The sequence below is a fragment of the Corvus brachyrhynchos genome, unplaced genomic scaffold (assembly GCF_000691975.1).
Source record: "Corvus brachyrhynchos isolate BGI_N302 unplaced genomic scaffold, ASM69197v1 scaffold310, whole genome shotgun sequence".
Taxonomy (NCBI): domain Eukaryota; kingdom Metazoa; phylum Chordata; class Aves; order Passeriformes; family Corvidae; genus Corvus; species Corvus brachyrhynchos.
In genome coordinates, this window is record NW_008236213.1 from 1,248,328 (window position 1) to 1,260,443 (window position 12,116).

General features: G+C 36.3%; 1 protein-coding gene across 1 annotated transcript in view; it reads right to left on the minus strand.

Moving 5' to 3' along the window:
• NDUFAF2 (NADH:ubiquinone oxidoreductase complex assembly factor 2) overlaps positions 1-2,157 on the minus strand; it is a 26,434-nt gene extending 24,277 nt beyond the window's left edge. The window contains exons 1-2 of the mRNA XM_017743643.1: positions 2,124-2,157; positions 1,139-1,228 (exon numbers count right to left, since the gene is read on the minus strand). Of these exons, the coding sequence (XP_017599132.1) occupies positions 1,139-1,228; positions 2,124-2,157 (124 nt within the window). The remainder of the gene's footprint in view (positions 1-1,138; positions 1,229-2,123) is intronic.
• Positions 2,158-12,116: the final 9,959 nt, after the last annotated feature.

A 12,116-nucleotide genomic window follows, 5' to 3' on the forward strand; every position in this document is an offset into this window, starting at 1 on the left:
TGGACCCTCGAAAGCAGTTGTGGGAAAAGCTGCAAGTCGGGGGAAGGGACTCACATGCGAGCAGAGAACCAACCCGGGCAGCTGTCTCGTTGTGATAATGTTTTCATAGCATGGGCAAGAGAGACTCCTCTTCCTAAATGGACTGAACAAGGTTATTATGGAAGTGGTAAACAGACTGAACATCTTAAGGGTTGTCTTTTTGCATTGTCAGTGGGAAAAGGGAGAAAGGTGGGGGGGAGAAGAAGTGTTCTGAAGGTGTAATATGATTTTTTTTTTCCCTCTTTCTTCTTTTAGGTCTGTTAATAAACTTCTTTATATTTTTCAAGTTTTGTGCCTGCTTTGCTTTTCTCCTAATTCTTATCTCACAGAAGGTAAACAGTAATGAGTATTTTGGACCAAACCACAACACTAAATTGGTGTTTCCACCCGGTTAGAAACCGAACTTGCTACACACGTTTAGCCCCATACTTGGCTCAAGCACCTACCAACCTCAAAGACTGACATACACTCCTCTCATTTCTTTTTCTTCAAGAGCTGATCAGTTAATCCTAAGGAAATGCTCTAACTTCCCTAAAATTTTTATTGTATCCCAAATTTTCAGACAAGAATTTGATCAGAAGTAGAGGGATAAATTGGGTAATTATTAACAGGATGTCCAGCTCTCTACTAGAGAGAGCCCTCATACAATCTAGTAGAGAGTTGGACACCCTGTTTCCAATATAGGAAACCAAAAAACCATAAAAAAAGCAAGCCCCATCACTGTGCCACCAATAACTCAACTGACCTACATATTAATATTGCACTGAAGGAACAATAAGAAGTTCTGTGTTATTCAATGCATTTCATGCCGGTTATTCAATCAGATCCTCCACAGGCACAAATATTTTCACATTTAATAGGAATAAGTCATGTCCACATAGGTTTTATTTTTATTAAGTACTGACTTCTCAAGCAAAACTTATCCTATTTTTAAAGAGGTTACTTTAAGAATTCATCATTGTTATGCATTTAAATAAAAGCCTGCCTTACTTAAAATGAAAGATAACAAACAACTTGTTCACATAGTCAGGCTTTCATTAAAAATACAGCGTCTACATTCAATGGCAAAATTATCTTGAAATAAACCCAAAATATTTACCTTCCCATTCTGCAGGAAAGTCACCAATTTGATACTGATATGCTTCACGATTAACTGCTTCTACAAATCTTCTTTCTGGTACAATCTGCCCTATAGCAGAAAAAAAGAAAGAAAAAGGCATGTATATATGTTCTATATTCTATATTATATATGATACATTATATTTTTAATATAATATGTATTATATAGTATATATTTTCAAATGAAATTATAATGGCTAATCACCCTATTATTTTGAAAGAACTCTATTTATTCACATGAGTGCAATGATATATACAGGACAAAAATGAAAGATTAAAATACTGAGAAAATTATTACCATCTAGACGTCAACTTGAGATGTTATATTCCACTAATTTCAAAAAAAGCTTCCATGTTCTACAGTTGACTTGTATTATTGATGACGAAAAACAGCACTCAAAGATCACTGGCTAGGTTTGCAAAGCAGTCAGGCCACAGCGTCTCCAGTCATTGGCAACTGCCTCATGCTTGTGAGATTTTTCACAACTGCCTATAAACTAAGTATTTTCTTTGTTAAAAACCCAGAGCCAGTAGGTTGGAATCTGATAGGGAACATTCAGTATATTGAAAGGGGAGCCGCTGTGGGGAACCTAAATCTACATCCCGCATTCTGATTTTACTACTACCAAAGAAGAAGAATTCAAAAGATCGAACAGTAAGGTGGTGCACAGCAGACTGACTGTCAGATATTATGCTACTGCGTAGAGAAGGAATATCTTAATTTGCTTTTTAAATTAGCAGGTACTAGAAATATATGCAAGGTTCCCATCCCTCATAGGGAAAAACTTAACAATATTCCCTAGGCTCTTTCTACCAGCTTTTTCTCTTCCTGGGGTGCTGATACGGAGAAATCTGACATTTTGAGGAAACACAAAGGATATCTGCATAAAACATTTCATTTCATAATGAAGTGATTAATGTCATTCCTTCAGTATGCTTTTAACAAGTATTTCAACTGAAGTTACTTTGAAACTGATACCAGTTGAGACTTAGAACCATTAGTAGCCAAAGTCCACTCTATTATACATTATTATTTAATACACTAAAATAAGAACTTGTATAGAATCTGAAATTCCTTTTCTAAGTATCTTCTTTAGCTTTATATTTTAATTTTTAAGCAATGAAACATTTTCATTCTTTCAAGACATGCCATCAGGCAAAGAATAGTGTGTAGCATGCCTTCATCCTTAAAATTAGATACTTTTAATCAGTGTTGAAAGCTGTATGCTAGATACTTGTTTTATAACTATACAATTCCTATATCCTGAGGAAATTACAGTTCATATCTTGCTTTAATATAATTTTTTTCAACAATATCATTGATGATTTAATTTCTTAAACTCTTTATCTACAAAGCAAAGCAAAACTACAGAACTACTTTCTTCCCATACAGAAGATTTCCAGAAAAGCTGAACAGGTATCTAATTAGGGCTGTTCCTATACAAGTCTCAGAAAAAACTCTCTTCTCCAATGTTGTAAAGTTACTAGACTTTACTGTTAGAACAGCACCTTTTAAAAAACCGTCCATAATTTGAGTATTACACCATCTGAATAAACTGCCATAAGAAAGAATAATGCGGAAGTGTTTTATTTCTAACTGCTACCACAACTTCTGACTGATACTATTTAACAAAATATTCCACTTCTTATTCTGCTGCAAGCTTTCATAAAACTTCCATAAAAATTCATTCTCCAGATCCCACAGTCAAATCATACTGTAGAGCCAAACTCAGAAATTCTTTCCCAGATGTGTTATTTTGTGTACTGATGGTGGCTTTTAAGCCTCTCTGCACGTGTGATGCACACATGACACTAATTAACTTCAACTGTCTGATTTGCCTTGTCCCCTAGGTTTTTTTTGGCAGACCACCACTGACAAATAATTTACATAGCCTTTTGTAAAGTGAAGATTGCACTGAGGCCTCTTTAGATGTAATTAAAACCTTTTACAGTTCAGGGAAGTGGGGTTTTTTCGTACTAAAGATCGACTTTATTGACTGTTTTGCTTCATATTAATTAATTCCCGTGTTTTCAAACAAATACTGGGGTCTTTGCTGCAGCAATGCACAAAACTTCACTTGTAAGAGCATACATATGAAGCAATTAAAAATATCACCAACCAAGGACAGTTTTAAAATTAAAATTAACCTCATTTTCATGTGACCACTGGATGTTAGAAACACTGAAGAACCATTAATGCTTCGAGTTGGGATTATATATGTAACACAGTATATCCAATTGTGTCTTAAAACAAAAAGCAGGTCACTTCAGAAAGAATTTACCAGATGTACAGAATGTTCACATAGAATATCCGCTACAACATTGTTTACACTGAACACCAAAGTAGCCAAGATTTTCAGTTTTGCAGGAGTTTTCAAGCAGGCAAAATGGCCAAGAAGCCTAAGTAATTGACAGATCGCTCAGCAAGTGACACAGTATTTACATATGTTACATTTATATACTTTCTTACTTCACATATTTTCTCTAAACCTGTCAGTCCCAGCCTATCCAAAAACCAATGTGTCATGACTGAAGCAGATTTGAATAAAAGCCTGAAAACAAAAGTGTTTAGCAGAAGTTTTGCAGCCTGCTGGCATAAGAAGGGCATAGCCAAAGCCAGCAAAGGAAATACACAGTGAAACATAACAGGGTAGCCAATGGTGTAATGAACCAGTTTCTAAATTTCTACAGCGTTATCTTTAGACTAAGGAGCCTAGAAATTAGGCTATATTTGCACAACAAAACCCATGGTTAACAGTAGATAAGCATAGATGTTATAAAATTAATATTTTTATATTTCAGTAACTTCTAAGGAAGAGTCCTTCTCTGGGCAAAATATCCTAGTTATTCCACTGCAGTCACTAAATATGACATATATGTATTTACAGCTAGAAAAAGCCATGGAAGAACCTTCCAGATGAAAATAAATAATGAATCCCAAAATTGTGGGGTTCTATAACCAAATTATTACTATTCTGATATCAATTTCTAAAAACAAAAGTACACACACTATTCTAAAGATCTTCAGCAGCCCTAGATTGATTTTCACTGTTTACAAAACCGTTATTTGAAAAATATTTCCTGTTAACCCTCACACCAATTTGTATAACGTGTACAGCTAAACAAACTACAGTGACACTTTACCGTGCCGTAAATCAAGTCTCTCCTGATGGGAGAGAATTTGCTGAAAGTTCTTGCAAGGAGCTTCAAAGATAAACCGAGACTTTTCCTTGAGTTTCAATGCTTCCAGATAGTTGTTTATTAAGTCTTATCAGAGGAACAGAGCCACTAGCGTGACCCAGGTACATCATAGAGCACAGAAAAGCAGGAGTGAGAGCTTCTTCTGACTCTTTATCAAGATTTACACAGCCTTTTAAAGATATTTTAACCAATAGTTACTTAAAACGTACATTATTTTCACTTTCCTACCAATTACTCAGTAACACTGATAGGAACTGCAGAATTTTCTATCCAATCATTCCAAACTACTTTTACTGCAGAATACGGAGTAGTAGTAGAAGAAGAAGGTTTAGAGAACAACAACAATCCTCCATTTTGATATTTTTTACTCTTATCTATCTACTATAAAGAGAAGTCCAAAACCTCTAAATTTTTCACTCTGTGAAAATCTTACACAGTAGTCTATCACCTAATTCACACCACTCTGTTTTCTAGTTGTTGTCTGACTGTTGGTAATTTTTTCCAAGGTTTGAAGCTAAAACAGTGTTGTTCAGGGGGGTAAGAACCCTTAAAAAAAGGCAGAGAAATATTCTCGGCACTCTGGGTTCCTACACTACAGCGCATATAATCAGTGAGAGCAGAATATGGACCAGCAACAGGGAAACGGATGGTTTTGGTACCTGAACATGAGCCCCTGCCAGCTATAAAGTATTAGCATGTTTTGCAGTCAGCAGATGCAAATGGGATCTCCCTCTCACACACTACTATGTTAAAGTAACAATCCCCATTCAAACTGAATGAATATCAGATGTTCATGAGAACTCAGGACCAGGACTCTTTTGGCTTGCTGATTTGCAATGTCTGTATGGTAAGAGTCCATCGAAGAAACACTCCACTAAGATTCTGGTTTTTAAATGCACAGACTGAACATGCAACCTTTGTGAATTCAAGGCAAATGGCCTGAATTCCAGTTGCCTAGCAGTGCTTTAAACTTCATGATGAAAGAAACATTTTTAAACCATACCTTTTTACTTAAGTGTTATGTGCTTTGAAGAGATTATATTGTACTTCATTCACTAACAGACTATTAATTAATTGTCAGCAACACAACATAAACTTCACCTACTCCAAACAAAGGTTTCTAAAATTTTTTTCTGCAGTATCTTACAATACTCACAGAATAGGTCACCCATTTCATTCCTGTTTGTTAACCACCAAATAAACTGCAGTTTTTGCTAAATGTGAAGCAGTAATTAAATTACCAAAGCAACTGAACTATGAGCAGTTCTTCATACAAAGCAGAGGAAGAACTACTCCAGCACTAACAAATGTAGATTTACTTAGCTACAGGCTGCAGGAACAGCCCATCACTGTCAGAACAAGATCCAAAGTTTTCATCTCCACTGAAGAAGGGAAATACGTTTGTTGTGAAGAAAGTGAAAAGGCAACCCTTTTAAAGGTAAGTATTAATTTATGAAAGGCACTATCTTTCCTTTGCATAGATTTTTAGCTGAGGGAGTCTGTTCACTGATGACTATCTTCATGTTACCTCGTGGTCAGAATTACAATGTTTCTGCAATAATTATCTTCACCTTAGGAAAGACCTAAATATTTTAAATAAATCAATACAGTATTCTGAAATACAAAAAAGTTAAGTATTTGTACCTAACATCTAACACTTACAGATGTAGTTATATTTTCTCCAACAATTAATACATTTGAAATCATCAAAAATGCTTTCTGCTTTATAAAATCGTAACAGAAACACATTTCAACTTTTAAGAGTGGCAAGGCCACAGATGTTCTATAGTTCTGATTTCCATTAACCTCAAATGAACCAGGATCAGTGATTTCCAGTTTTACAGCAATGCAGGATGAAGCAATATTAAACTTGTTCAGTGCTGACTGAGCAAGTCCAAAAAAGCTGTAAGTACCAGGCATTCATGGTCAAAAATTGTGGTTAAATTTTGCTATTTGTATTTACATCTTAACAACAATACATTTGGCTTTTCAGAGTTGTCTGCAAGTACTATTTTCTTTTCAAAGGAAAAGACATTTCTTTAGACTTCTATTGAAGGTTTCAAGCCAGGGCAATTGCTTCCATTTTTGGGAACATGTACTGTCAAAGAAAGACTCACATACACTACAAACATCACAGTCCCTTTTCACTTCTCGAAAGAACTGCCAGCTGACAACGTCAGTAACTTCCTCTGGGATCAGTGGCCATGGAGTTTACATACCTTCACACAAATCTTACGTTTTGAAAACCTGCTGTATCTTAGACTGTGGAAGTTAAATTAAATAACATTTGTTCGAGAAACAATTTCCTTCAACGGACAGACAAATCCCTCTGCTAAATACCCACTGTCATTGTAGTCCCTGAGCTCTCTCAATCTGGCAGCAGGATGCAGTGCCACCAGTTCCCACACCCTGCTCACTTGGAAAGCCTTATGTCTTCCTCCTCATCTGTGAAGCCCAATACATACCATGTCTTTACAAAGAATCATTGTTTTGTAAATGAGTCTACAATAAGCCTACAAGAATCATGCAGCATTACATTCTTTTGGGAACACAAGTGCAAATGATAGTAGTAGAAATGACAGTTCCTTGGAGAGCTGATGGAAGCTCAGTGGTCTGCCATGAAGAAGCTTTCTCCCAACTGTTCTTTTGGTTTCTTTTGGTCTATCAGATTCAAGAAACACTTTTCCACCAATTACTGTCAAAATGTGAATAAATCCAAGAATGAAGTGCTGAATTTATTTTGTAAATATATGAAAAACAGCTTAAAATGGGAACTTAGCATGTATACAGGGAGTTTAGCAAGCAGGTAGAAATAGCACAATAACTTGTACTCTTAAATAAAAATGTAATGCAGAAAGATAAACAAAAAGGCAGTCATAAAGGGAGGAGAAATGGGTAAATTACAGCAAGGGTATGAATTGTAAATAAAATGAAAAGAAAGACACAGCTGTGAAGAACATGCATTCTGCAGTATGACCCAACACAGCGGTGTTATGGACTGGTTTGGATGATTCACTACATTTCAATTACAAATCCTTTGCAAAAACTCATTTACCATCTCCACTATTTCCAGAATAAATGCAATTACTAAACTAGCTGCACATACATTCTCAGGGTACTAAGGCTATTTTTGGGTTTCAGTACATTTTAATGAATTTTACAAAAGCAATACAGGTGAGACATTTGCAAAGAAAATTCAGTCTTATACAAGAGGTGAGGTCTGTACACAGTTCCAGCTAATACTGTACTGTACTTGAAGGATTAAAGAATACTGGTACTACTATTTTACTATGTTTGCCTTTTATTGTGGAGGTTAGGGAAGAACACTCATCTATATCAACCACAGTCAACCCAACAGCGCAACTTCTGAAGAAAGTTAGCTGAAGTCCTTGAGATGTATTACCCAATTCACTAATGTGCATATCCTACAAACATGCAAAGAGCCTTAAATGTTATTCTTCATTCTACAATTTATGTGTTGCTCATTTTATCATATAAATTACAAAAGTAGCATCTGAAGTTGCACTTGTACTACAAGACTGCCTATTTTAAGAGAAGTGTGTGTATATGTATACAACCCCACCTGGTCCTTTTGCTAACAGGAGTCTCACATATAGAGAGTTAGATGAAAAACTGGGATGAAGATATGTCAAAAGAACACAACAAATACATTTCTGCTGTAGGTAAATTGCTTGTTCACACCTATATAGTAATTACACAAAAACTCTTGCAAAGTTGACATCTGCGCAAGATATGACCGAACAGAGGTCCTAATATTTCAGACACAGCAAGAAGGTGGAGGTGGTGCCCCTCTAAACATACCAACATGGCTCTGAAATTGATGGTGCTGTTGGAAATCTGGGTAGAAAAAGAAGGAGCTCCAGCCCCCTTTGCAAAAATCAGTAGACATGCTGAATACTGGTGTTTTGTTCAAAAAAGCCTCTTGGGTCATCCAACAGGGGAAGTGCTACTCTTTATGGGTTACAATAGAGCTTTAAGGAAGAAAACTAGAAATACTGTTGGGAAAGCTCAAGAAAAAAAAAGGAGCTGGTGTGGCAGGGGTGTGTGTATGTGTGTGCATGCAGAAATACCAGAGAATAGGGTCAAAACTTGATGTAGACTTCCCAGAACACCATCTGTGGGATACTGGCAGTCTGACAGCCCCCCAGGCAAGTTAATGGGGATCTTGACAAAGAGAAGGAGGTCTTCCTTGAAAAAAGAGGAAGCAATCTCAATACAACAGGACAAGTGACTACAGCAAGACCCTGAACAAGAAACAATTTGTGGGGATGTCTGCTAAGTGCAGCCTGCTACATTCAAGAGAAATGCCAAAAGCTCAAGGAAATGAAATAAGTAACAAAGACTGAAATAAATACACAGAACAGTAGAGTCTGACAGAGTGCCAAAACAGAACATGTTTTCTGTTCCATCATGGAGCTGCATCTAACAGGAAGTTTTGTACTTCAAAAATAACCTCATGGCAAAGCTAAGTCCTGCGAGATGAGGCAGTCAAGTTGACATAACGGGGTGAAGTGGCAACAGGGACTCTTCTCCCTCAGATCTCAGATATTAGCAACCTAAAGGGCTGTGATGGCACAGACACCAACATGACAAGTGACACTACTCCACAGCACCAGAGGGTGCACCTAGGGGCACTGCTGCCCAGCTGAGAATGCAACCATAGGCCTGGGATCTGGCAACCATCTTCTGCACCCAGATATTATATTCATGTTTTTATAAAACAATACTGAAGTTCCTACTTGACTCCTGGGATTCAGCTTTAACTAATCCTCAAGAATTAATTTGAGATGGAATAAAAATCTATTCTGAGACAAAAGAACAAGAACATCACCTGGCCTGGGAAAGATGCATGATACATTGAACTTAAAAAGCTGAAAATGCTGTCACAGAATGTTCCAGTGCTTCAAAATGCCAATATTATGTACCAGATAAATATTGCAGCAATGAGTTCCAAAAATGTATGTTACCACTCTTTACCAACTTGAAAGTTTAAGCTTTCACTCAGATAAGCTAACTGAATTTGAATACCTTACCCCACAAGCAAACCATGCCTTACTTCTACTATGAGAAAGAAAAAGAAAATATTACTTGAGGGCTTAAAGACAACTCTGTATCTATAATACGATAGGACTATACATCTTGAATTGAAAACTGTCATCTCAGTTCTAAAACAACAGAGGATATGCCTCATCCTTGATGATTTAGATTAATTATTACAATACCATTTCAACCTTAGAGTCCTTAAGAAGAAGCTGCTAGGCAGTTAATAGGCCGAAAGAAATCTTGCCACATTTTCACACTTGTTTCCTAATTTGTGAAGGTTCAAAGGGAGATACTTAAAATTAAATATCTCAAAAAGTAGTGCAAACTAGTTTAGAAACAAGCTTCTAAACATTTCTGACTCATTAACTTGAAACCGATATATGACTACAATAGGATTTTTTATGTTTATCAGTTGTATTTTTCTTTACTTTTGTGTTTATACTTACAGTAAATTTCTAGTGTGTTTTTTCACATATCTTTACAAATGTATAACATATGTTATTTAACATTACGTTTAAAATTTATTTAAAAGGCATTGAAGTAAAAAATAGGAAATAAATTGCAAGCATAAGTAGTAATATGATTTTTTAAAAAAAGATTGAAAGAATGCTCTACTAATGTTTATAGGAACTTAAGTTTCACGGTTATTCAGGTTAGTATGCACTTCTACAGCTTTTTATATCTGAAGTTTGCAAAATGGCATCTTTATACAGAAATAAAAGAATGTTTAGTTTATTTGGTTAGAGTTCTAAGATAAACAAGTATTTCAAATGTAATTGGTACTTTTTTAAACAATGTTAAACAACACATATTAGTAAGCAATAATTTAGTTGATTAATACTAGCAATGTAAAATCATTTACCATTCAACAGATGATTTTTTTTTTGTGATTACCCCCTAGCTTTATGTTGTTAGGTTACTTTCAAACTCTTTCCAACAATTTGTTTCTTTAAGCTGGCCTGTGTGTGCACACCCATTAGTTAAGGTGCTTTCCAGTAACACTGATCTGGAAAAAAAAACCATACTTCAGGTGATTTTGGTGAGCTCAGAGTGGTGTAGGTGGTTAAAAAACTTAAAAAAGCCTTCACATACCCAAGGAAATGCAGCAATACCTGATACACTTTCAAACCTAATTTGAGCAGAAAAAAGATTTAAAGTGTAACAGCTGGGAATAAGGACTAACCTGTTATTTTTTTTTTTTTACTTTTCTACTCAACTCTCAGACTTTGTGTGGTCTCTTTTCACGTTAGAAAGAATAAATGTATACACAAAAAGCAATGAAAGAGTCCACACTTGACACTTTTCCCTGTTCTAGTTCCACAGTTCCATCTTAACTAAATTGTAGACTAAAGAGAAAAAACTGAGCTCTGTGTGCTTTCACCGTATATAAGTACCTAATCATCAAGTACTTAAATACCTATTTGAGTGCTTATTGATTTGAGAGTATTTTGCTGCCACTAAAAGCACCAGGTGAAACTATTGTAATACCTGCCAGTAAGTTTATACAAAAATTTCTATGTGAAAGCATTTACCCTTACGCCACTGAAAGAAAAGAAGAAAGACCACATTTTGATGCTGACCTTTAGAATTGTATAGCTTGTAATTTGTAACACTGTAATACAAGTGTTTGATACACAGAGTTTGCAACTACTGAAAACACAAGCTGTGATACTTATAAACTCTATAACCAAACAATTTCATTTCTTTGTACATCAAAGACTAGTAGGTTCCTAAATCTACTGGTAGTAAAATCAAAAAGTTACTCTACTACGCTTTATCAATTAAATCTCCAAAATGCAAGCTCTCAGAAATAAAGACACTCAGAGATTTCCATTATTGCAAAGTTGCTCAGTTAACCTAATTAGTATTCTGACTCATTCCTTTCTGTTGTGAGCAGCTAAGACGTGATCCCCATGTCTTTATATTAAGATGTCACACAAGCAACTTTAATTCTTAAATATCGAAACCACACGACTTGTGTCTCACCATACTAAATCACAACCCTGCACTGTCCAGCTGTGGGGAACTCCCTTCTTAAGTTTCTGCAACACTTGGGTGTCTACTGACCTCAAAACTTGTATTTGTTGACCTTCCTTAACCACAGCAAAGGATGGCACCAATGCAGACTACAAACGATGAGGAAAAGGCTTCTGGGCACAGCTCAGTGGGTGTGGCTGCCTTGCAGTGCATTGAGAGCTGCAGGCAGAAATCTCTAATACCAAGATTAAAGAACACACCTAAATATTGAACTTCTCCACAGTCTTTAAGATGCATAGATATTCTGAAACAAAGTTGTCAACGAATTGACAACAAGGATACTGCTTTACTGCTTCCATCAAAAAACAAGATACTTCAGAAATATTTAACATTTTCCCTCTCCTGCCCTCTTTCTCCCTGTCGGTTTTGAAGACAAAACTTCAGGAGGAAACAAGCCAGAGTGAGTGTCTCCTCCGAAGGGAAAAGGGCCTCCCCTTTTCCTCGGTCAATAAGACAAATGAGTCACAAGAAGTGAAAGTGGGAAAAGAAACCAAACTGTTTATTAACACACAAACAAAACAGGGTAGAACAGCATAAAACCCTCCCCCCCTCAAAATACAACAAATTCCTGGAGAGGGAACAGACACGTGGGCTCGGACCAGCCGGGGCCACCCCGCGGGCCCGCCGGGGCCGCCCCCGCAGGCTCCCCCGACCAG